Genomic DNA, 25,855 nt, shown 5'->3' with positions numbered 1-25,855 from the left:
CCCAACCAAAGACGCTGCTGATTTTCCTTTGTTGTTTGCATGCACACAACGAGCAGCAAGCGGATGGCTGCACTTTCTCCCCCTATCCGCCGCAGTGGGAGTGGCCGTGGATGGTGGGTGGTGGGTGGTAGGGGGTGACCCCAACCAGTGGGCTTCGACTCTCCAAGGAGCCATCAAAATGTGACGTCGTCGTCGTTGTTGGGTATCGTTGTCATGCGTTGAGCCTGCAAGTTTATCACCTCATTGTTCTTGCACGCCAAGATTCTCCCTGTCGTCGCTGTAGCTACGGCCCCATACCCCATACCCCACATCCCAGATCCCACATCCTGTACCTAGTCCAGCTCCTGCTCCTGCTCCTACTGCAGCTCTTCGTCTTCATCCTGCTTCTGCTACTGCTATTCAACCTTCTTCCACTTTTGCTGTTGCTGTTTTGTGGTTTTATCGCTGACTGTGCCCATGCTGAGAGAGGGAACCGCAGCTGACACTGCAGCATTAACTGCAACAACATCAGCAATAGGATTTCGAACCGGAGCAGTATTCACCGCCGCAGGATGCCACGGGACCCTTCGAAGCCACTCTCTTACAGGGAGCAGTCAGGGTAGAGGAAATGCTTGCGGTGGCCCAGGACAATGGCCAACTCATAAACTGTTACCGCTGAATCAACTGGAATGAGAGCTGCGAGAGAATTGGTATGGAGCACCAGAGAACCTGGTTAACAGCGAAACAATTTTCGGTCAATTAGCATTGATTAACATTAAGTGGAAGTGCAGACCCCTTTTTTGAAAGCTATGCTGAAAAATCGATCAATGTGTCCAATCAGAGTTTAAATAAGTACCATTTATCGTGGCTGTCCTATTCACTGTTCCAAGTTTTCACAGGGGAGTATGTATAATAGTTTGCAAAAGGGCTGGTAGTTCTGGACTGGACGGAAAAAAAGACCAAAAGGGCTTACCGAATGAACGACTATCTATTATATTTATATTAATATTTTGTTGTCGCACTTGTCAAGAGAAAAAACAAAATGGTGATGAGAGAAAAACAAAGGAATCGCAAGTATGACAAATATTCTAGCTCTCTTTCCGTCTCTCTTGGCACCAGCGAATTAGCATCCGGATGTTACATCTCGCTCACTCCGCTGGGAGCGCTCACTGATCGGGGAAGTGTGTGACGGAGAGAGAGAGAATAGCACTCCTCGTGCAAGGCTATTCCCTTGGTTGTTTCATAAGAAATCCTAATCAAAATTGTCTCTAATTTGTAAGTCATCTCTTCTAAAACTGCACAAAAGAGTTCGATAAAATTCAATAGTGGGTCAGACCACCCAGCTCCTGGTTGATGTGCAAAATAAATATTTAATATAAATCTTAGGTATATATATAAATATGGTATGACTGGTAAGCATATTTCTAAGGATTCCAAACTACAAATGTGTGTGGAAGACATGCATAGAATGTATAGAGGAGTTCCAGCAATGCTTTGCCAAACACTTCGGGCATTAATAAATTGACAGCACTTACAAACAATCTCTCTGACATTCTCCAGGGCTTCCATCTGCATGTTTGAGTGCATTTCTTTTACCTAACATTCATGTAGCTGACATTTCTCATTAGCCAATGCAGCTTCTTGCCCCTTCTTGGGGTCTGTCTCGACATTTTGGGGAAGCCAAATGGGAATGGGAATGAGAATGGGAGTGGCAGTGGTAGTGGTAGTGGTAGTGGTAGTGATAGTGTTAGTGGGATTTGGGGAAACTCGAGCACTTCCCGTTGACCCTCATCTACTTTCAAGGGAGGCTATGGCAAAGTGAGTTGCAACTAATTTCAGTTTAATTTGTGTCAGTCTCCCGCTTCCTTGCTGCTGCTTCCTTGCTGCTTCTGCTGCTTCTTCTTGGTTCTTTTCACACTTTCCCCGTTACTTATTATCCTTGAGCGACGTGTAAATGCTGCTAATGACGACGTCAAAAGAAGCCGCCATAAGCAGGAGATACAAAAGACTTCCTTGAGACCCGCTCCCACATTTTCATTCCCATCCATTTTCGGCGAGAAGAAGCAGGACGAAGAGGAGGAGGAGGAGGAGGAGGAGCATCTTTAACGAGTTCCGTGTTTAATTTGGCGGATTTATTATTTTAATTTGCGCACATTTCACGTTTCGTTTCATTCCGTTTCGTATCTTTTCTGACGAAGAGCCGGATGAATTTCGATTTCGATTCCATAATTAGAGGGGCCTACGGACCAAGCGACCTTCGACCTTGGCGCACATTTTAAATTTGCAAGTTGCCAGTGGCAACCCAGCTCCTCTCCTCTGGCTCGAGACCCCTGGCATTAATGACATTAATGCGCTTATTTTCATGTTAATTACCAGCAGACACAGACCAGGACCAGGACCCGACTTATCAAAGTATATGTATCCCTATATAGATATATATATTTTTTTGAGACACCCCCCGTTGAGCCGCCAGCGGGTTTTTGGCTCAGGCTCAGGCCTGACCCGAGACCTGGCACTTGGTAAGATTTTTGCGTGGTGATTTAAATAATTGACAGATTTTTGCGTCGAGCGCCGTTGGGTGTCTTTGTGTACATAGCAGCATCCCCGCAGCATCCCCGCAGCATCTGCAGGAGGTCAATTGAATGATACTCCTCTGTGCCAGATGTGCTTCTGCCCTGCCCTGCCCAGCCCTGCCCAGCCCTGTCCTGCCCAGCCGAAAACCATCAGCCGCAAGTTCCTTTTGTTCATTGCGACTGTTAAACAGTTTTATCTTTATGCGATTATGTCTGCTTGTCCCCGACTCCCGGCTCCCGAATCTCACTCTACGGCCTCATCTCCGCCCTCGAATCTAATGCGTGGCCGTGCCTCAGCGAGGGGTAACGAACGACCAACTCTTTGCCCAAAGGATTTGTGTTTAACAAAGTTAAGTAGAAGACGTGCTCAGGCACGTTCCACACCCCCACCGTAGTCCCAGTGCCAGTGCTAGTGCCAGTCCCAGTGCCAGCCCAAGTCGCATCCCACTTGCCCAGTGTTCTACATTTGTGCGCTGTCAATATTGGTGGATGCCACTCGAAACTTTATACAATGGCTGGGTATATTTGAAAAACTGACAGATTCATTTGATAGAACAGGAGGGACAAGATGAGCTATGGAATGCATCCCTTTCAGGCCGCGATGCCTCGATTGTGCCTCGATCCATTTCTAGTTAATTTTTATAAGACCAATGTTCATTAATTGTGCTTTTCATTTTTCAATTATGTCTCTCCCATTGTTCCGCTGTTCAAACGATTCTTTGAACCCGAGGGCCAATTAGAATTGAGACTAGCTGCATCTTTCCAAAAATAACAAAACTATTTGCTTTGCCAACTCAGTAAGTGCATCCATATTTTTCAGGTATTCTCACAATTGCAATATGTTATTCGTTTAATTGGAATAAGTTCCCATTCTTGTTCACATTCACATTCACATTCTTATTCCTTATTCACTTTCCGCCTCCCATGCAAACACACTCAACCATCATAATCTTTGACCCTCTTGTCCCCAGCTCTGTCCACCATCAGTGGACGGCCTATTTCTTTCTCAGGTGAATCTTTCAATCTTACTGCGGGCTTGTCAAGCCCTAAAATTGGCTTTTTAGAGGGAGTTGAGGGTCGTGGCTGACTGCGGACCGGAAATAAAATATCTTGTGCTAATTTTGTCACGACCTCGCCACCGTTCGGATTCATGATTCAAGCATCCCCTGCCACTGGGAGGCAAGCAACTTTTTGTCAGTTGTTTTAACATGGCCGTGGGGCAAGAAGAGACGTCGCAGCATCAGTCGATGTGGCAAGCAGCCAGGAAGCAAGGGGACTTTTGTTTTATCAGAAGTCAGTTAGTAGCGAAAAACTTTTTAAACGTTTTCGAAACAAGTTGAAATTTAAATAAACCTTTCCAATTTTTTGACGATGCCATTAGCCCAGAAACTTTCCTACCCTTCCTCCTGCCTACATCCTGCACTTCTCATTCCACGGTATGAAAGCCAAGTTTAGACAACAAAATCGCCAGAGAAGAAGCAAACTTTTCCGGCTCTATCCCTTTTCGAAAGAAAGTCGGTGAGAGACTGAAGAAAAAATTGAGAAATATATCCCTACCCCTAGCCCTACCCCCTTCTTACCACTATAACCACCCACTCACCCATTCATGTCCCTTCAGCCCCATAAAATCGACTTAAATTTTTATTGCGACAAAGAACTCTTCGGGCGAAAAGTGAAAAGAAAATCGTCAGGGCCAAAGTGCAGTCACTGGATGGGGGATGGGAAGCACTGGAGTGCGGAAGTGGTGTCAGGGGTTAGGGCGGTGGTTCAGCGGTTTCTAAGTGCAGTCGAAGTCGAAAGCGGCGAAATCGCATTATGGCATAACATTTTTTCCGCCATATTCGCTATTTGCTCTCACTCTCTATCTATGTACTATACATACGTTGGTTTTTTATCTCATCTTTCCTGAAAATCGTTCCATTTGTTTCGTGTAATATACATTTTTTGTATACCCTTGCAAAAGTTGTTTAAATTATGATGAAATGCTTGCAATATATACCTCCAAAGAGTTGCCTGTGCGTCCAGACCATACCTCTGGTTCCACGAAATATAAGAACCACATAGGTTTAGGTCGGATCACTATATCAATGTTTTTATAGAGTAAACCTCATCAAAAGAAAGTCTTCATAGAAGACTTTCCAAAGATTCTCCTACTATAGGACTCTCTTCGCTCGTGAACCAACCCCCGCTCACTCTCTTCGCTCGCGTCGATATGAGTAAAATATCGGACGACTACGAAACACTTTTTTATAAAATAGACTAGAGAGCTACGCTCCATAGTAACAATAGCGTATCAAAGGCTGAGTGTCTCGAAGATTGTTGCATCTGTCGCTGCCCAAAACACCCGTTTGTTTCTTTATTGGCCTAGCGCCGGAAAGTATGCAGTTCTAAAATATTTTCTATAATATTTTTGCTGGCTCTACTCTCAACCGTTTCCCCCTCATTCTAAAAGCTGCACAAAGAAGTGGAGAAAAAACATGGAGATAGCGAAAATAAAGAAGCAGAATCAAAGGCTAGAAAGATAGATACACACATACATACGTGTAGAGACAGAGAAAAGCCAAAAAGCGGCAAGCGGCAAGTTCAAAAAGAGCCCAACAACGACGACGACGACGACGACGAACCGAACGAGCAACGAACGACAGACAGCAACAAAATAATAAAAAAGCTAACTTTTTTGCCAAGTTGACTTTGACACATTGGGCCAACACAAACACACGGGGGCTAAGACAGCCACAAACAGTCTGACAAAGACAGAGACAGAAGTGGAGACAGAGTCGGGGACGGAGACGGACATGGTCATACGGAAAGAGAGAGAGAGAGAGAGAGAGAGATCGAGTGAGACTCAGTTTGAACTCTTCTACCATGAAAATGGCATAACAAAATTGCCAACTCTCGCAAGAAGTGCAACAAAATACTTATTTGTCTTGCACGAAATAAAATGAAATGAAATGAATAAGAAATTCTAGAAATTCATAGAAATATGAACGGGTCTATATGCATACGGCTTATACGAGTATTGCCTCCGATTTAGGCCAAACTGCCAAAGAGTATATTTGCAGAGTGGGAAGCAGAGCAGGAGAGTATGAGATGGTAACGCCAGAAGTGAGAAATATTTGAAAATATTTTCTTAGTGGAAGTCATGGCTACTTGCACAAAAACACTAGAGGAATCTGTGAGACATGGGAATGACAAAATGATGAATATTTGACGCACTTTCGGCTCAAATTTCACACTGTATGAACTAAATGGTAGTTGAGCTTAATATCTGATTATTTTCTTTGCTATATTCAAATTAATCAGAACTTTCTTTCGCATCAAATCGGATAAACTAGAAAATCTTCTAGCCTTCCTGACTTTTTGATCTATTTAGCGTAGGTCTCTCATTCATTCTTCTAATTTCTAGCGTAATATCCCGGATATGTATGTATTTACCATACATATTTTTACCAGAGAGGAGTCGTGTCTACGTGACATCACCAATCAGTTCGAATTATGATGACTATCTTGCCAAGTCGAAGAATCAACAAGCTTCATTGCTAGTGGTTCTTCAAGGAAAATGAAAAGTTCGCTTATATTTTCAAAACTTATTGTTAAATTTTTCTACAGAACATTTCTCCAACAAATCATTTGGAGGAATACAGTGGAGTTCCCATTTATACTTCCGTTTGAAATACAAGCTTGCATAATGGTGCACAAAAGCAGTTGAATAATATCCAGCAGAATACATAATTTAAATTAAAAAAAAGGAAATCCGATTAGGTACTGGTAAATACGATATCTGCAATAAATCTTCGCTTTTTTGATATAATCAAATATTATCCCTTCATTAATGTATAAATAATAACCGCCTCCTGTTACTGTGTCATACAGTTCCAGTCAAATCTGCAGAGGAAACTATTTAAGGAAAAAATAAACAAAAAAACATCATCAAATTAAGATTTAAAAAATCCTTGCAATCGGTAAATACTGTCACAGTGGATCTCAGAAACTGGGCAGAATTTGAACAATAATAGTGTTTGGAGGTTTCCACTTTGCATATTGGTGGTGGGACATACATACGAGTATGTATACATAAATGAAATGAATACTGCTTAAGTGATTCCACTCACACCCACCGAAAAAGAGAATATCCCCTCCAAACTGATCCCATTAATTTGGCTTATCCGAGGCACGTGTAATTAACATCAGCTCGAGCCAAACTAATAAGCCAGCCAGTCAGCCAAGGAAGAAGGCCAGTAAAAAACAGAAGTAGTAGAAGCCCAGCCCACAGTCAAGGCAGAAGCGAAAAAAGCCAAGAACAAGTCGAAGCGAAGCGAGATTAATGGATTTAATCGCGATGAAAGCGCGAAATTTTCTGCAAACTGTGATAAGCGTCAGCGATAACCGACGGATAAATTGAGGCTCATTAGGGCTGGGCGCTGGTCGCTGGCCGCTGGTTGCTGGTCGAACTGGAGCAGCCGCTGTTAGCCTATAAAAGCGCCACCCTGTCCACCGAACGTGCACAGTCATTTGAAAGACAAACTCTTCACTTCAAGCACAGACAATTCAGTCAGAAAGTTCCCTCAACGAATATGTATATCCAGAGGAGTCTTCTTCTGCTCGTGGCGACTGTGCTGAGTGCGCACAGCATATGGGCCAGGAGCGCAGCACCCAGGCAGGCATATGGCTACAGCATGCCTCTGTGGCAGTTCCAGTTCCCCGAGAAACCTCCGACCAGCCAGGATCATCCCAACGAAGCCCCGGAGCCCCGACTCATTGGAAATGTGGATGTGGGCTTTGAGGATGATTTGGTGGCTGATCAACAGCTGCAACAGATACTTCTTCTGTCGCCCGGCCTGAGTCCAGCCCAGTTCCTGCAACGCTATCAGCCCCGGAGTCAGAGCGACGTAAATGGCGGCCGCTCATGGCTGGGCCACTTTAATGGGAAAAATGGTGGCAGCAGCGGTGGCAGTAGCGGTGGCACCACATTCGTTGTAATACAAGCGGGTAGTGTTCCAAATATCACCAATACCAATAACAACATCATAAACAACACGGCTACCAATCCGGCCGCTGCTGCAGCGGCGGGCACCCGTATTGGAGAGTTCATTCGCAGCCCGATCGCATATCCGGGAAGCACGTATTTCCGCACGCGCCAGGACGAGGCGTCCTCTCTGCCATACTCCGCCGGCCTGTATGGATGGAATGAGGCTGCTCTCTATGGGTCAGCCTTGGATGGACGTCTAGGAGGAGGTTTGGACGGAGGATTGGCTGGAGGTTTCAGCGGTTTGTCTACTGGATTCGGTGGTTCTGGATTTGGCAATGGCGTTCCACTAGTGCCCATTACCATTGGCAACGAGGTACGCTACGTGCCACTCAACCTGCGCATGTTCCGCCAGCTGGCCAGCATCCCCATCAGAGAGAACGAGGAGCGGGAGCGAGAGCGGGAGCAGGAGCGAGAGCGGGAGCAGGAACGAGAGCGGGAGCAGGAGCGAGAGCGGGAGCAGGACCGAGAGCGAGAGCAGGAGCGGCCTATCGTAGAGGATTTATCCGTGCCAATGGCTGACAATTCCGAGCCCGAGGACCTCATTGAGACTCTGACCAATGGCGCTAGTGACACCCCATCGATGGCACCATCGGACTTTGGCCGCTTGGGCCAGCGGCTGAGGCAGCGTCCCATGATGAGGAGGAAGCAGCTGCAGAGCTTTGCCCAGAATATTCGTCGAGTGCAGTATCTTTGAGGCGGAACTCGGAACTCGGCACTCGGACCCCGGAACTCTGTCCTCCTATGAGAAAGGAGATCTAGCAAATGGAAATGTCTTTCTATCTATCTAAGCACTTTTTTTTTATAAATTTAAAAGCAAATGGAAAAGAATACGTAATCGAAATAAAACTAGATCATCTTCTTCTGGACTACACAGAAAATGGTATTTTTAATAGCAGAACTTTAATTGGAATTACAGCAGCTCTACGAATAGTTTATTTATCATAGCTAGTAGCACAACTGCTGCCAAAATCTATAATCAGTTAAAGATAACTATATCTCTTTCGAACAAGCTCCGTCTTAATTTAAATAAAAAAAGAACAAGCAAAAAATAAAGAAGTGCAATGCAAAACTTTTTTATACAAACGAAACTCTTCATCTTTATCTTCGGCTACGTCTATGTCTTTTTCTACTCCTGCGCCCAATAATATTAAGTTGATAAGTTTTTCCATTGCCCGGATGGAAAACTTTTCAATTTGTGAGGAGTTTTGCTTATTAGCCATAAACATTTTACATGCTCCCAGGCTAAAACTTTCAGCCAACAGCCAAAGTCAGACGCCAAAGCCCAGACCCAGACCTAGACTCAGACTCAGACTCAGACTCAGATAAAGTGGAAGCCTTCTTCCAAGCGATTGTCCAATGAAAAAGATGCGTCAAGTAGATCAACTTTAATTTGCTCTAAAAACAATTCAATCACTCAACAAAGCTAAAGGGAGATTGAGAGGGAGCGGGATCGGAATCGGGAGCGGGAGATGGAGGGACGAGTGCATTCGAGTGCCAGACTGTCAAATTATCTGGCAAATGTTTGCGGGGAGAATGAGGAGGCCTGGGCAAATGAAGAATTATCAAATAGAAAATAGCAAATGGAAATGAAAATGAAAATGGGGAAAATGGCAAACGAAGGCAGGCGGCTGCTTCCACTTAGTTTTCTACTCCTGGGTGTACCTCTGGGTCGCCCCCTGACTGACCCCCTTTTGGGGATGTGTCTAATTGATGGCAACATTCTTACGCAATGCCTGGTTTCTAAGCTGTCTGTCTCTGTCTCTGTCCCTGTCCCTGTGTCAATAATACAAACAGATAGTTCCCTCCAGCCGTTATAGTCGTTATGCTCCTGCGGCAGGCAACAACCAAACCAAAGTGAGACACAATAACAAATTAAATAAATATAAGAAGCTTTTAAGTTAATAGAAAATTCTATAATTGAATTTTGTGCCAAACATCAGCATATTCTGACCCACAAGCAGAGCAGAACCAGGACACTCGTAGATATATTTAATCAGAAATGCAAGCAAGATAATAACTGAAGATTGAACTGAATTGCTTAAAAATAACAGACACAAAGACACATTTTAACAGAGCAGAGCATATTAAATTATTGATTACATTTGGGATGGGATATGGTGAAGAGACTTAAGAATACATACGTATGTTATGTACATCAAAAGGAAAATATGCTAAATATATATAAACATTTGGGTGCAATTTTAATTGGCATTTTAAATTTCTTTTAAGCTTACTTTTGCTTGTAAATTTATTTTAAATACTGTTTCTATCGAATAGGTTATATAAGCATAATATCTTCCAAGGCAAAAGTTAATCTGATAATTGAAAAGAGCCTCTATATGCCCTTTTCGTTAAATCAAAATACATTCCGGGAACATATGCTAATTTCAGTTAATTACAAGTTAAAGAAGAAAGCGGAAGGCGGAAGGCGGCGACAACTGGAGCCTTTTAGGTAAAATAATAAAAGCATTTTCCGATGGCAATTGAAAATCGAAAATCCCCCGTACTCGTACCCCACAGACGCACTTGACCCATAGATACTCGTACTCGGACGAGTAAGTATACGTTTTCCGACAGTGGCAGACCGCAAGTGTTAAAGCAAAAATAATAATAATGATAACAGCAAATATCCGACGAGGAGTTTAAGGAACGTCGAGCTATTGACACAACACTTTGGATGATTACAGAAAAACATTTTGCGACTTGGGTGTTAAAGTTGAAAGCTGCTCGACACGAACAGACAGATACAGACACACGTAGTAGGAGTAGTAGTAGTAGTAGTAGTAGTAGTCGTAGTCGGAACCCCCAAGTATCTGAGTATCTCAGGGATCTTTGTACTTGTCAGAACTGTATTTGTGCGAGTGCGAGTGCGTGCGAGTGCGTGCGAGTTTGAGTGTGAGAAAGTGTGGGAGAGTAAGAGTAAGTTCTGTGGGAAACACTTTTCAAGATTAAAACAAAAAGATTTAAGTGAATTATGTTAAAGTTATTTGCCTTGTGCGTCTCACGCACTCAGCTCCACACTCAGCAGTATGCGAGAGCCACATAGCCACATAGCCACATTGCCACAGATACGGATACTCATGCTCATTCTCGTACTCGGTGCTGGGCCTCAGATACAGATACTGCCACGGATACAGTAAGTGAGATTGTGAGACCGAAACTCGGACAGAGACTGAGACTGGTCATGTAATATAAATATGTGCATAAAAATATATATGTAGATAGCTCTTGTCAGGCTACAACCAGGCTATAGCCTGGCAGGGGTCTGCCATGGAGGCTGGAACACAAATTCGTTTATTTATTTATGCAGTACGAATATACAGAGCAATGTTTTCCTCCCTGCTGCCCTGCCTGTGCCGAGTAGTATCTTTGAGATACGCTTGCACGAGTTTTTCCATTTGCCCGCCACAGATTTATGTGAAAACGCATGTTTATTGTCGAGTTTATTAGATTTGATTTACTACACACACACACAAGCAAAAACATATATAGATATTCATATACAATTCTACCAGAGAGAACTTTCACTTCGGCATCCGATAGATACATGACAGGCAGGCCCAACCTAGACACTGATACAGACTTCCCGTTCTACCTTTTATAATGATTGCATGTCAGAATCATCATCGACATCATCATCACGCAAGGCGGGTGAAATTTTTTAATTGCACTCTGAGGTTCCAACTTATAAGAGGCGACGTCTCCATAGATGGGGCAAACATTGTGCCAGGAAATCTCGCAGCATGAAGATCCCTCAAAGAGGTATTTCCCTGCTGTTCGGCCTCACAATGCTGGCTGCCAGCAGCGATGCTCGACGAAGCGGTGAGTCAATGTCCAGACATAAGCTTGCGCCTTAATCTGTATCCTTTTTCCCCCCCCAAAGGTTATCGCCTGCCCCAAATGCAAGGACGAAGTGCTGGCTCCACCTCAGCTGCGACTCTAGCTCCAGTCCCAGCTCCAGAGAGTGTGGGCAGTGGTCGAGATTTTCTGAAGAAATTCATGCTCTTGCGGGGCATGTTCCAGCAGCCGCCCAGCGACAATGTTATAGTGATCACTCAGCCAAGCTCGACCACAACCACAACTGCCACGCCCACACCCACAACCACCACCACAACGACCACCACAACAACGACGAACAATAATGCCAGATCCCTGGATCGATCGCAGAACAGAAAGTCGGAAGATGAGCAAGTCTTAGAGCTTCCAGTACCCACGATGACCGGACTAGATGTCCAAAATGGTTTGGACTTACCACCAGATGAAGCCCATTTAGCCGGAACTCTGCCACAGCGAAAGCAATCGCTTCCCAAAACATACAAGCAGAAGATCAAGCTAAAGAAGAACTTTCAGGCACAGCAGCAGCATCAGCTCCGCTCCAAGAAGACCCATCATCATCGTCACGTCCACAAGCCCCAGCAGGTGAACAAGTTGAAGCGACAGCTAAAGAAGAAGAATCTAAAGAACCAGCATCAGAGAAACTCAAATTCGGGGAACGAGCAGAGGCAATCGGCAGTCAATTTCATCGAGCCCTACCACAATGAGCACTCCCCTGGGGCTGGGACTCAGTCTGTCTCCGACTCGCGTTTGCAGCGCATCTGGCGACGTCTGCAGCTGACCAACTAAAGAATCCACCAATTGAAACATACCTAAATATATATTTTTTTTTTCTTCTAGTGCATAAGTGATGTATCGATAGGTGTAAGCAGAGAAAATAGAAATCATATATATAAATAAATAAATATATATTTTTCTTTGCAATTAAAAGATTCAATTTTCAATAAGAAATTTCTTGTTACTTTTTGAATGATTTTAATTATAAAAAATATCTTGTGAGAATTTAGATAGAATTTTTGGACTTAGAAAATGTTGTGAAGTTTTTTTTACAATTATTCTAAGAAATTAGAAAACAGGTTTCTGCTCCCGGGGATTTTTATACAGATTCGATTTCACACACAATTCTCGCAGCATTTGAACAGGTTTCAGGTTGTTCTTTCTTAATAGCTTTGAAGATTTAAGTTAAGCAGGATGTTGAATATTCTATGAAAGATACTTAAAGTTTTGCTCATCTTTGATATTTGAAATTAGATGTCTGATCTGACTTTTGTGAAACATTGAGAAAAACTCCTTAGACACAGGCTTTGGGAAAACCCCTTAGATACAAGACATTTAAATTCACTGAAAAATGTAGGCTTTCATGTGGTAAAAAGGCATGTGGAAAATTAAATCCACTCTTGTCATGTTTAAGAAATTTTAGATTTCACTTTGAATATTTGAGTATGTCTATGTATATGCATATAAAAAATACTGTAGATAGAATGTTGTTGACCCTGAAAGTTTTCGCGTCGAACTGGAAAAAAGACAGCGGACGCCGAAAATCCCTTTTCTCCTTGAAGAACAATTGTTAAAACAGAGGGAGATGTAGCTCTGGCAACGGTTTGGATTAGGCCAAGTCAACTACTTGGCGCAGCATTCTAAGTATATACGTTATACATATACTTACATATACATACATACAGTATATATACAAAGAAGGGGGGAAAAGGGCAGACAAAATATGCGAACACGATATCCTGGCTGTGGCAAGTTCAAGGATGTCTGGCACGCTCATGAACTCGTGACGCGGCGCGGAGCCGGACCCAAGGTGCCATGGCACTCAAGGGAAAGGAGTGAAATAAAGGACCTGTCCCAGGCCGTGGCCCTGGCACGGACCGATTGTTCGTTTGTCTGCCTTTGTGCCTCTTCAGGGCAGCAGACTTTGCCCCCCTCTGCAAATACTTATACTCATTTTCAATGCAAGAAATTTGTGAAAATTGGCAAATTACGCATAAATAGCGAGAAGCCGAAACAATAAAGAGAAAGGACAGCATCGGGGGAATTGAACCCGCGTCTACTGCTTGACTTGGTGCTGTGGGGCTTGGTTGTGTCGGGTTAGATGAAACCAGATACCGTGTGGGTCGAGCGGGGCGGCAGACCAAGAACTGGTTTCCGTCGATTGATTCGCTCTGATGAACCTTCTTCGGGTTAGAGGTCAGTGCACATCGGCTGATCAGAATTGGAGCGAACTGGACAGACAAGATCTTCAACAGGTAGCATATTGCCCCGTTGTCGATCGTCCCAAAAAGAGCTTAAGGAAACAAGAAAGGTTGAACCCTCAGGCCCACAGAATAACAAACAAGCAAAATAGAAGTGATTGAAGGGAAACGGAAGGAAAACATAGCATTTCCGACGATGTAGAAGCCAAGATTCTGGGCAGACGCCCACTGCCACACTTCATATAATGATGTTTCCCGGCCCAGCAGCCTCGACAACGGACTCCCGTTGGGCGTCAGAAAATATCCTTCCTTGCTCATCCTGCACATTACCAAAAAGTAGACGGCAAAAGCCGTAATTTACTCTTGTCCTAATAAATATAAGTGACTTCGGAGATTTTTTTTCGAGCTCCGTGAATCTCGCACCTGATTTTAGGGACTACACAGGGATCTGTAATAATAATAATAATAGCGAAATGTTTTTGATTTGATTATATCATCAACTCAATTTGAATTACAAATAGCGTAAAGGGTGCCCCTACTATTTTGTACACAGAGCTGCCAGACCATAAGTCTGGAAAAAAAATACCATAAAGCCTAAGAACAGCTGGCATAAGAGCAGAACAGAAATAGCATATTGAAGTTATTTGCAATCGCTTGCCGCCGTAAAAAAATTAGTAATGAACTCATCGAGAGAATGGTTTCCTCTTATTCAGGAGATTAAGGATTTGTTGGTAATGTTGCATGCAAGCGCTCTAGTGGTCGAAATCTTGGCCGTAATACACAAATTTCATCTTTTTTCAATGTAGCCCCCACCAGCATCTTTTTCCAACCACTCGCCAGTGGTAGACTCCGACGATTCGGAGGATGAGCCGCCACGAAAAGTGCGATACGTTTCCATTAAACCACTGCCGGAGCCAGCACACACGGAGCACACCTTAATGAAGACCGTCGAGAATTTATCTGAGGCATCGCTAGCCTCTTTTCTGCCAAAAACCGTCGATAACAGTACCCTGGAAAGCGTGGTGATCAATCCGCCTACTTTTGGTCACGTGCTTCGTCCGCTGACTGAACAGCAGCTGGCTGGCTTTAGCCTGCAACCCGGACCGTTGACGGGCCAATATCTGGAAAAGCTTTACTCTAACGACAACCAAGGCGCTCGCTTGCAGAGTTGGGCTGACGACGAGCCTAATCAGTCAAAGGAGAACATGAAGCACTAAGTATAAACAGCGACCCAGCGCATATCTGGAGAAGTGGGATATCCGACAGTGCTACAAGAACTACATATAAGAAATGTACACAAATAACGATAGCGCGCAACAGCTGATAAATACATAAATCATACATTTGATAGCAACGCTTATTGTAGGCCTTACAAAATTCAGAACAGAAATCAAATTGGGCTTAGCCCAAGCATGAGACAACGGCAGAGAAGCTCGACATGGGCCATGGGTCTTCTGCCCGAGTCCATGTTGGCTGTAGTGCTTATGGTAGTTCTAGTACTACTGGTGGATGCACATCTGTACGGCTACTGCTAAATCGCTATAGGCTGTTGGACTGGTGCACCATGGTAATGGTGCATGAGTTTCAGTCTGCGCGAGTCCACGATGAGTGTAAGACCCCTACCGAAATTGAAACCCATCCAGCGCCATGTCTGGTATACCGGATCGATCCGCACGTGGCCAATGCGCATACAGTTATCCAAGAACTGGTCGTCGTTCAACTGCCGCAGACTCCTGTGGAAATACGGAAAATGGAGAATCAACATCCATCATCTTGAGAGTTGCCAATGGTCTTACCTCTCCTCTTGGCCGTGGTTAATTCCCAGCAGGGCGTCCCGAGCTGTGGATGTGAGCATACATGAACTCCTTGGGTGTTATTTTATCGTTCTAAACAGTCCTCAATTCGATGTAGTGATTCGGGAGGAATTGCTTGCGAAACTTCTGGAACACTGCTAGAATTAAGAGGCAGAAGACATCTGCGGAATAGTGTAAACAGCTGACAGGGCTGCCGCTCAAAGTAAATTACTTTTATCGGCGACTCAGGGAAATTAAACTTTAATAAAAACAGATGTGCACATTAATATATGATTTTCTTGAATTATTTAACGCTATTAATGTAATAATTCCACAACATTTAACAACAGAAAAGAGAAGATTAAAATGAAAAATATGCACATAATCCTTAAACAAACATCTTTTTATTTTGATTAATTAAGTAGCTATAAATTTGCATTCAATAATACTTTAAACCAATTTGATAATTAGATGTTTTTCATGGTGTGAGGAAGAAAGCCAGAAAATTCTAAAATAGAAAGGGCTGAAAATAATAAATATATAAAAGTATAAAGTCTCTTCCGTCCATTTTCATGTTTTTTTTCCATAATTTGATTGATTTAAAAAGTTTTGTGGCTTTCCCCATCAGCTGTGGCAGTGTTAAAAGGCTACAGTATATATATACAGTATATACTGTATGGTTAGTGCTTTTAATATCGAAGCTATGGCTATTTGATCATATTTGGCATTTACTGCAGTGTACGGTCACATTGTCCTTAGCGACCCTGGTCACCCTGTCTTTTTGTGGTTATGTGGGATTTTTTCATTCGGTTTTCTTTGTAGCAAAATAAAATTAAGCTCGTCAAAATCATTTTCTGATGGCGTCCATTGATCCGAATTTGGAAATCACTGATTCAACGGTAAAGTTAAAGATAACCCTCGCTTTGGGAAATACACCGGCCTTTATCATGAAAGTCTTTTCATTTTTCAATGCAGAGTTCACCAAAATCAACAGCCCCCTGCAGCCGAGATATTACCTCGCCGACGATGACGCCAAATTTTGGGCGCAATAGACCGAACAACGCGCAGTCGCAGCCGTTCTACTTGTTCAAGGAGCCACCAACCAAGGCTGAACTTACAGGTGACCAGGACTTGCTGACCAAATTCGGCCTCGAGCAGGCGCTTTACGAACTCAGGAAAGAGAATATTCAGGAATCGCTAAGCTCTTTTCTGCCTGCCATTCCTGAAGTACTGGAGCTCAGTACTCAACCGGTGAGGAACAGTACACTGGGAAGCGTGGTGAAGAGTCCGCCAACGCACAAAAAGGGGATTCGTCCATTGAATAAACAGTTGGATGGCTTTCGACTGCATCCCGGTAAACTGCCTTCCTTCTGGAAGGAGCAAAGCCTACATTACACCCAAGGAGGTGGTCCCACTTCAACTACAGTACAGGCATCAACGCTGTCAAACTCTGCGGTACTGGACACTAAAGAGAAGAGCAATTATTCAAATAAAAATCAGAAGATCATGGAGAAACAGCATGGAGGCGGTATAGCAAAGAAACAGGCAGCAGACCTATGCAAGGAGCCCATAAAGAGTATTTCTATGAAGCGAAAGCAGAATAATGCCAACGGTGGCCAAGGGAAAAAAAAAGAGAAGAAAGAATCCAAGGAAAACAGTGCCAAAACTTCCGAGAAGAACAAGCGCGGAAATAGTGTGACCCAGCAATCCAGCCAAGGGGTTTCACCATCAAAACTGTTGCAATATTGCGTGACGGCTCTCGGAAAGAAGCGAAAGAATTCGAAGAGACAATGATGAGACAGCAGCTGATCGCAAACGATCATAGTGGAGTGTGTCGACTGGTGGTCGAAGTATACCTATGCTGAGGCTGAGCTGAAGGTGGGGCCGGTATATTCTATGGTCCTTTGAATTCTCATCAGATGAACCGGTAACTAGCAGACAGACTTATCAGGAGCTGCAATTTGAAACTAGAAACTAAACTGTTAATAATATGCAAATGCTTTTCAAATATTCAGGCCACCTTTTCTATAGTTCCTATAATATGTTTAAAAATAAAAATAATAGCTTCGCATTCAGTCCAGAAAATGTATTTCCCTCAAAAATCATGCACCTTGGACACAAATTCTCTGCCTAAGCGAGGTCTCAAGTTTCAGACCAAAATCACAATCGATACGTTGAGCCGTCGTCATGGCTCCACGGACACGTCATGACTCTTCATGTGCTCCCGCTCCCGCTTGCGCTCCATCTCTGTCCTCGTCTTTGTATGCTTTTTGTGGTAAAACACTGGGAGCGGAAAAAGCAGAAGCAATGGAGTGAGGAAAAGGATATTGAAAAAGGCGCCGCATAGAAGAAACTTTTTTCATTTTTAGTTTGTCAAGTTGGCACAAAAGGCGGCGAGTCCGCTCCAAGTTTCTCTACCAAAAGCTTCTGGCATGGGAGGGGACAACTTAACATTTGCACGCTCAAATTTGCAACGCCACAAGACGAGCCAAGGATAAAGGGGCGGGGTCCGTCGAGGGAAGTACCAAAGTTTGTCCCGACTCCCCTTTGCTTTGATAAGCGGCCAGACGTATGTACTAGGCTGACGGAAGCGTTTCCGATCCCATAAAGTACATCTCCCACAAACAATGATTATTTTTTTTTTATTAGATACCATACATTAGCTACCATATGTATATTATATGAGCCTATAAACTTTGACGCAACTGTAAAAATTCTTGCCCTCAGAAAGCCCTATACATATTTGTTGGTTAAATTGTTTCAAGTTGGAAGGCTACCTTGCACATAAACAAACACGAAATTCTGATCGAAAATATCTACAAGTAGTATCTTTTTTGAACATTTTAGGAACAATTATTATATCAGTAAATTTATGATTTATTATAATGGAGGAATTTCTCCCTACTAGAATATCGTATAGAGAGTGGGCAAGAAATTAAGAAACTATTATTCAAAGAGAATTCCATATGGAAATGGGACAGAGACTGCCCCAAATATGGATATAAGATATACAATTGAAAATCAACCTGAAAACTAATCACGAAAAACAACAAAAAATTACTGGGGTTGAGATTGAGTGGAAAATTTGGCACAGGATCAAATTTTAATTGAATATCACTGACCACCAACTGGAGAGATACCATAGAACGCACAGGAAGCGAGAAACGAGGACTACAAGAAACCTCTATTTGCACGTACATATATGTACATACATATGTATATGTTATATATACGTACATGTATATATTTACGAGTATTTTACAGAATTAATAAAAACTAAAAATATGAATTTTATGAACTAAATTAAAAATTCAAAATCAAATTATCATACTGACTATTAAACGTTCTTTATAGATTCAAAAAATATATAAAAACAACAAAATCCAAATTTCAGAGCAGCATGTGCATTCACTCTACTCAAAATGTTTTCTTTCATATGTATTTTATGAAAATATCTCTATTGGTTCAGTAGTTATGGATTTTACCAGAGGCCCTACTGTGCCACAGAGATGAATGAATGCGTATCGTTTATGAGCCAAAGCACACACAGATACACAACCATCTATGGGAGGCGTGGCAGTAGGCGTGACAGTAGGCGTGACAGTAGGCGTGACAGTAGGCGTGTGCATATATATGCATCTATATGTATAAATTGGTAGAAATTATGCGCGAGAGCGACAAAAATGAAAGACCCGGAAACGAGGCAATTCAAAGGGGTTGCGGCAGGTGCGGTTTCATTTCGAGGGCGAGCCGCAGTGGGAGATGTGGCCATACAAAAGCCATTGTATAATTGCATTTTAATATGATGACTGCTGCAGTTTTACTGCCTGCAGCATCAGCAATGCTCGTAATAGACGGAAGAAGTTGCAGCTGCAAATCCGCAATAGAGAAACCATTGTGTGTGTGTGTGCCCCTTTTTTATTTCATGAACAAATATTAAATACCATGAAATATCTTAAAGTCGAACTAAACTTATATTTGTATAAATTAAAATTATGATTACACTCCAAACAAAAATTTACAAAATTAAATGTTCAAAATCGAAGGTACATAAAAAATGGTGGAAAACTTTAACTTTGGGTGGATATATATTCAGGTATTGTACTGAAGAAAATTAAAAATCAAATGAAAGGCCATATATTTTTTGTTTACAAAGTAGATGCACTAAAGATTTTAGATGTGATCTACTCAACCCGGCCAACAAGCTAATTTTTGTTTCGTGCAAAGTACATTCTAAGAGCATGAGGATTGACAATCAATTTTCTCAATTTACCCAATTTTTTTCTAATATCAAAATTATTACCAAGTCTGTAGGTACATAGGTCAGGCTTTGGAGCTGAATGTTTTAAGATGGCTCGGATAAAGTGCAATTCAACCCCTTAATATTTCACTGAGCTAAGGATATATGTATGTAAGCATATATAAGTAAGGATTTATAAGTATGAAGGATATAGTTTGGAAATATTAGAGAGATGGAGGGTGTAGCAAGGTGTTTTAATGAAATGGCAATTGCCATTGTATGTGTATCGTTCGGTGGGTATAAGGGCGATTCCGATGCATCCAGCATTATTTATTTATAATGCCAGGGCAATTTTGCTTATGCAATTGGCTGCCGGTGTGTGCGTTTGAGTCTATGTATCGGGCAGCCGTGAGAGAGTGGGCAATGCTGCTTGCAGGTTGAAAGGTAAAGAGCAAGAACGAATGTTCCAGCCATATCTAAATGAATGCCTGCAATTAAAATGCTTAACACTCGTTGGCTTCCAACCCGATCTACTCAGTTGGCTGGTCAATGTGCATCCTGCCTTTTACAGTGTACAAGTCTGGGTGTGTATCTGCTCGTATACATATGGGCATCTACTCGTATACATTCATATGTACGAGTACATGCGAGTATGTGTGTTGGCATTTGCTCAGCTGGGCAAACCTTGCTGCCGACAGCTTGCGGCCATTTCAAGTAGCTGCTGCTGCGGTGGCTTTTGCCTACCGAATGCATTTTCAGGCCAGCAGCCGTCTTGCTGCAGTCCGAAGGCCCGAAGTCCGTCTGGTGCATTGTCTGGAACTGTTCAGATGTTGGCAGCATCTGCTTTTGTGGCACTCTTTATTGTTCCTGTTTCTCTGCACAGTGTGGCCAACCCTGATGGCAGCTGCACCAACGCAAAGCGACTTAAATCGAGCCCGAAGGGGTCACTGTGCCAAGGCGTGGAGCGTTTAGGAATTACGAGTGGTGCTGATAATTATCATGCTGATGATGCATTGAAAATCTACTCAGCCCCTTCCTTTCGGCCAGAGAAATTGTGCTGACTGATTCGGCCACTACTGCGGAGAAAGCCAAGCCACCGAGTGAATGACATCGGATCAAGTAGTGCTACCACAGTGGACTGCCAAACAACTGGCTAGCCAGATGAAATGATTTCCATCATCATTATGTATACGTACGAGAGACCAAAATACTTTTGGCTAACTTGTTGACGGATGTCATGAATAAAGTACGAGTGTCTCAAAAAAGACAGAAAGTCGAAAGAAAATTTCGTACTTCAGTCGCGACCATTACTACCAAAACTTTCAAAAACAAGTTTAAAAAAAAATACACTAAAAATTAATTTTAAAAATTCAACTTAATACTAACCAATATTCATCCAAAGGTTGCAATTGCTACCATTCTATTTCAAATAAATTACAAAGCAAAAAATCAAATTTTTTCCCATAGTTCAGTGGGTAAAATGGGGTTTCCGAGGCGTCAAGTCACGCCTGCACGTTTCCATACCGCCAGAGGAATGCGGTAAATCAGTTATTAATTTACCAATTTCTGATCTGCTTTTCGTATATCTTTTCCTATTTTATCTGCCGCATTGATTTTCATACCAGTTACTCGCGCAGAAAACAGTTTTATGGGCCAAGAAGAATATTTCGTAAACATAAAGCGAACGATCGAGCGGTGTATGTTATAATCTTCACTGTGCAATATCTGCTGTCTCTTCACACAATTTTGGTATGCTCTATGGGCTTAAAGTGTGCGGGTGGGTTGAGGACATGAGGGTGTGTAGGCGTGAAAGCCGTGGACTCGAACAAAGGGACAAGCTGCAATTTAATTACCGCTGCACAATGGCATGGGGCGGCACGAAGGGGAAATGGGGAAAGCATCGCCATATGGACTCGTGGCTTTAGCTATAGTTTTGAAATATAGCTGCATATTGCTAGCTGCTAGGTACCTTAGCACCCATCTACCAGACTACCAGGCTGCCTCTTTCGCCATCTCTTTCCCGCCCATCGTTCTGTCTTTTTTGGGCCGAGGCAATCGAGTGGCGGTTACTCTTCCGCTGGCGCTGCAGCTGCTGTTGTTTCTGCGATTATTGTGGAAATAAAAGCAAATAGGATAAAAATTGTCCTGCCATGAGGCTCCTCTGTCCCAGCCCCAGCCCAGCGCCAAACAGTGCACTGCTGTTGCTGTTGCTGTGGCAACGTGAAAACCGCTCAGATTCTAACAAAAGACGCAACCGCTGGTACGCTACCACCGCACGGGCTTGTCCCCCAATCTCCCTCCCCATCTCTCATCACTACTTATTCATCACCCGCTCCATGCTCAACCACCATCCACCACCCATCCGTCCGCCCAGCTATGACCAGGCCCCACGCTTCGCTTAACTAATTAGAGCGTGTGAGGAAATGCGCAAAAAGTGAAGTCCAGAAGACTGGGAGGTGCTGGGTGGTAGCTGGTAGTTGGTGGCAGCCACTTCCTCTAACACCCACTCACCCACACCCATCCACACTGTGAATCCCACATCCACTCCGCCCCTCCTTCCCTCCTCCTCAGTGAAATGTTGTTGCATTGCCCAACAGATTCACCGTTGGAATTGTGTTTGAATTATGTATAATTAAATTTCAACATTATTCATGTTTCAAGAAAAAAATCAGCAGCTGCCCAGCGCTCGATGGGTGTAAAAAACCAAAGGATACTAACGGAAGATAGTTACGAAGGACAGGGCGCTGAGGGGTGGGGAGGGGAGGGTGCTCCACCAATCTTTCCCATTGAAGAGCAGTTAAAAATCAACAGAGCGCAATAATTCCCGGAATTCTGTTTCCACTTTTTATGGCACGGTCGTTAATTGTACTTTTTCCAGATTCGAACTGGAGAGGATCCTCAAAAGGTATTTGGATTCAATAAACCCTTAAAAAGTGGTTGGGAATTTCGCTGTAAATAAAAGTTGACACACAAATATTTAAGCAGGACAAGTATTAAAACAGATAAGATACAATATTAAGCAAAGTTAAATTGATTATTTTCCAGTTAATACTCATTCAAATTGAAATGCAAAATTGAAAAATATGTTTATGTTAAATACAATAATATGTGTATCATAACAAGCAAATTAATGACAAGTTATTTCTCTAAACTTTATGGGTCATTTCATATTTTTAAGCTTTCCTATTTGTATTGGTATATAAGTTCTTTACAAAACTATAGCTTATATAATGGGTGTAACTTTTTGGGTGTGATTTCTTTTGGCAACTTCTTCAATTATATTCAGATTGGATGCACAACAAACACTTTTAATTAATGTATGGATTCCGAAAGAATGGAAAGAGTCATATGAGTAAATGTCTGGCCATATGCCATATGGTAATAAATGTTTACTGTTTCCATTTCGCTGTGTGCATAAAGCAAATATCAATTACAGTTCTTTTTGTTTCGCCTTTCGTTGTTTTTGTCCTCTCGTTTCCTTTTCGCACACCCTACAAGGCATTAAGCCAATTTATTTATTTATATATTTCTCTGGAATAACTATTCAGGCTTATGTATCATCGAAAATCAACCAAAAGATTAAATGTCAAGCAGGTCAACATTTTAATCGGTCAGGTACGAAGCTTGTTAGCATGTATTACTAAAGTACATGCGAAAATTGAGAGATGAGGAATTCTTAGATCCCTCAGATCCTTAGTCGCCATGACGACCCGCTCGACCCGACAGTCCCGCAGGAATATAGGCATTCTTCCTTATTATCTAATAAGCTGGAAAAAAATATCATATGAATGTATGTAGGTGCATGCGAACTATACACAAGAAAACATTTCACATCGTCAAAATGGGAAAACTTACAATCTTTTTTAATCATATCAATATATATATATTTTTTTATAGTGGATAATTAATATTTTAGGAATTCAACTAATTGTTTTTGGGAAATAATACTGAATAAATTGCATTCAAACTTCAATTGCTGTTTGTCTGATGGTATCAAAAAAGTATAAAGGTATTTAGAATCAAAAGCCGCAAATTTATACAAATACAAATGAATAAATAAGATAGAACAAAAAACATTTAAGACTGCTATTTTTTCAATAAATGCATGTACAATAAGTATTTAAAGACCAATTTTTGTTACAAAATATAGAATTTCAGTAGTGAGTATTTGAATTTGTTTGATTTTGTGCGATTCTCTGGGAATTGTAGAGTATTTTGCAATTCCTTACTCAAGTTTGACACGAGCTCGTTTGTTTGTCTTTTTGTGCCGCTGTAGCCATTATTTGTTAAATTAATTAAAATTCAATAATAACAATTTTGAATGCATGGTTTTGGATTAAACCCGGCCAGAGGAGACCAGTCGAGGGAGAGCGGTTACAAATGCAAATTTCAAAGAGGATGATATTTATGGCCATAAATAAATAATTGCTCGCAAATGGTTCGCAATGGCAATTGATTTACAAATACTATTAATACAAATTATTAGGCCTCGTGATAAAGTTTTTGGGCAGTGCATAGCTATTTTTTATTTTCATTTGATTAATAGCACGGAACGTGTGCAGTACTCTTAAAATGCGCATCGCACCGTCCTATCGGCCATTAATATACATCACTGGGCTTAAAGCATTTTGATCACTATTCTAATAGATACATAGTTGGTTGTAATATTACTGAAATCGATTTCCAGATTAAAGTGAAATTTTTATAAATGAAAAATTAATAAAGACACATCCGTATGCCCAGTAAATTGTTATAAAATAAAGGTCATATGTTCATACTTATATGATAATAAATCTTAAAGCGATGTCGAGCTGATTAGGTCTTCCAAGAACAATTGACCTGCCACTGGAAGAATTAAATGTAAAATAAATTGGGTTGTGGAATGTATTTCCTTATATATTCTCCTTATCCCTCGTTATGGATATAGTAAACTTACTTTCGTGTAGGCTCCTCCCGTACTCAACCACAGCTCAAACCATTCGCATCTCAATTAGGCTCCTGGATAACAAAAATAACACGAAAATAATTTGCGGTTCAGCTGATTTGTCGTACAAACTGTCTGGCAACTGGTCATCCTTTTGGTTTCCGCCTGTAGATTCAGTTGAGTTGCTTTCGAAAACGCGCTCTTCCAACGAGACGTCCTAGGTTGGCTCGGTGAATCCATTTTCTTCTTTGGGGCAAGTCCACTGGCCCACTGGGGCGCAATTTAGCCTTCACTTCCGCAACATTTGAAATGTTAAGCCATCGGATGGGCAGGATTAGTTCAGATTATCGGAATTGTTTTGTTAGTTGAAATTCAAGTGTGAATCAATCGAACATTCTCTTACCACCGGAATACCGAAAGAAACAGGCTGCACACACCTTAGAACAGAAGCACGCAGAAGTCTCAATTATTTCTGGCTATTGTTGATTGATTTCTACTCACTCTTTCCTTTGGGATGTTCTATATTTGTTCACATTGAACCATGACATCTCAGTTGAGATACAATTTAAGCCAGTTGTTGGATAAATCTGACAAAACTTTGATAAAACTGATACAACTGCGACTCGAATCGAACCATTTGCGCGTGCTCTGTTCACAGCTGGAAAAAGTCGATGTCAGCATCGATATAATCAACTGCGATAGTATCGATTCCGTTTTTGGGAACCACGATGCCGCGAACTTTGAAATATGATTTCTCGAAGAGCGACCAACACAAGACTCACAACAGCAGACAGCAGAAATTATTTACAGAACGTCACTAAATGCAAAACATTTTTGATAAGCTTCCATTTTCTTAATAAGAACTAGTGCTGCTCTACTGAACAGCGTTCGATTCGGTTCATTTTAATGCAGCCTATCGTAGTGTTGCGAAACGTCGTAACGAGCTTTCTTAGAGTGATGGATAACTCAAAATTCGAGGCGGTAAATGATTTCAATTCATTTGGCATTTTGACCATTATCCAGAATCAAAATGTATTGTCGGGGCAGAAAAATCCTTCCCTGTGGCGCCACTTTAGGGCGTGCAGCTGCATGCGTGCGTGTGCGTGTGTGTGTTCTGTTGTCTGTGTGAATTTTGCAAATAAACTGTAATTGTAAATAAACACAAATTTTAAAATTATTGCCAATAAGCTTTGCTTTATTTTATTTTAAACTTATTTATTTGCGATTTTTTACCCCCGATGCCTTGTGCATGTGTGCACCGCACACTGAAGCAGATAAATACTCG

General features: G+C 42.1%; 5 protein-coding genes and 1 long non-coding RNA gene across 8 annotated transcripts; 4 read left to right on the top strand and 2 right to left on the bottom strand.

The window, feature by feature from the left end:
* The first annotated feature begins 7,126 nt into the window (after positions 1–7,126).
* LOC108151713 (neurogenic locus Notch protein) lies at positions 7,127–8,432 on the top strand. The gene has a single exon (XM_033388839.1). It carries the CDS (start codon positions 7,127–7,129, stop codon positions 8,273–8,275), a length of 1,149 nt encoding a protein of 382 aa, XP_033244730.1. The 3' UTR covers positions 8,276–8,432.
* Positions 8,433–11,324: 2,892 nt separating this feature from the next.
* LOC108151648 (anaphase-promoting complex subunit cdh1) lies at positions 11,325–12,204 on the top strand. Its single transcript, XM_017280403.1, has 2 exons — positions 11,325–11,403; positions 11,465–12,204. The coding sequence occupies exons 1-2, from the start codon at positions 11,325–11,327 to the stop codon at positions 12,202–12,204; spliced, it is 819 nt and encodes a 272-aa protein (XP_017135892.1).
* Positions 12,205–14,221: 2,017 nt separating this feature from the next.
* LOC108151355 (mediator of RNA polymerase II transcription subunit 19-like) lies at positions 14,222–14,961 on the top strand. Its single transcript, XM_017279916.2, has 2 exons — positions 14,222–14,344; positions 14,420–14,961. The coding sequence occupies exons 1-2, from the start codon at positions 14,291–14,293 to the stop codon at positions 14,828–14,830; spliced, it is 465 nt and encodes a 154-aa protein (XP_017135405.1). The 5' UTR covers positions 14,222–14,290; the 3' UTR covers positions 14,831–14,961.
* Position 14,962: 1 nt separating this feature from the next.
* LOC108151364 (protein germ cell-less-like) lies at positions 14,963–15,662 on the bottom strand. Its single transcript, XM_017279928.2, has 2 exons — positions 15,410–15,662; positions 14,963–15,346 (listed from the first exon to the last, which is right to left on the bottom strand). Exons 1-2 carry the CDS (start codon positions 15,466–15,468, stop codon positions 15,145–15,147), a joined length of 261 nt encoding a protein of 86 aa, XP_017135417.1. The 5' UTR covers positions 15,469–15,662; the 3' UTR covers positions 14,963–15,144.
* Positions 15,663–16,162: 500 nt separating this feature from the next.
* Positions 16,163–17,493, top strand: LOC108150993 (mediator of RNA polymerase II transcription subunit 19-like). The gene is made up of 2 exons (XM_017279347.2): positions 16,163–16,305; positions 16,382–17,493. Exons 1-2 carry the CDS (start codon positions 16,264–16,266, stop codon positions 17,198–17,200), a joined length of 861 nt encoding a protein of 286 aa, XP_017134836.1. The 5' UTR covers positions 16,163–16,263; the 3' UTR covers positions 17,201–17,493.
* A 6,171-nt stretch (positions 17,494–23,664) lies between these two features.
* Positions 23,665–25,277, bottom strand: LOC108152227. Of its 3 annotated transcripts, none has more exons than XR_004473873.1 (5): positions 25,072–25,277; positions 24,974–25,007; positions 24,699–24,857; positions 24,583–24,644; positions 23,665–24,491 (listed from the first exon to the last, which is right to left on the bottom strand). It is a non-coding gene; the product is annotated as an uncharacterized LOC108152227 (long non-coding RNA). The 3 variants fall into 3 exon arrangements; XR_001774806.2 differs by having other exon boundaries at positions 23,668–24,491; positions 24,703–24,857; positions 25,072–25,247; XR_001774804.2 differs by having other exon boundaries at positions 23,669–24,491; positions 24,583–24,857; positions 25,072–25,246.
* Between the last annotated feature and the right edge of the window lie 578 nt (positions 25,278–25,855).

This window comes from Drosophila miranda, chromosome XL (assembly GCF_003369915.1).
Source record: "Drosophila miranda strain MSH22 chromosome XL, D.miranda_PacBio2.1, whole genome shotgun sequence".
Taxonomy (NCBI): domain Eukaryota; kingdom Metazoa; phylum Arthropoda; class Insecta; order Diptera; family Drosophilidae; genus Drosophila; species Drosophila miranda.
The sequence above is the reverse complement of the archived record's forward strand: the minus strand, read 5'-3'. Positions and strand labels throughout refer to the sequence as shown.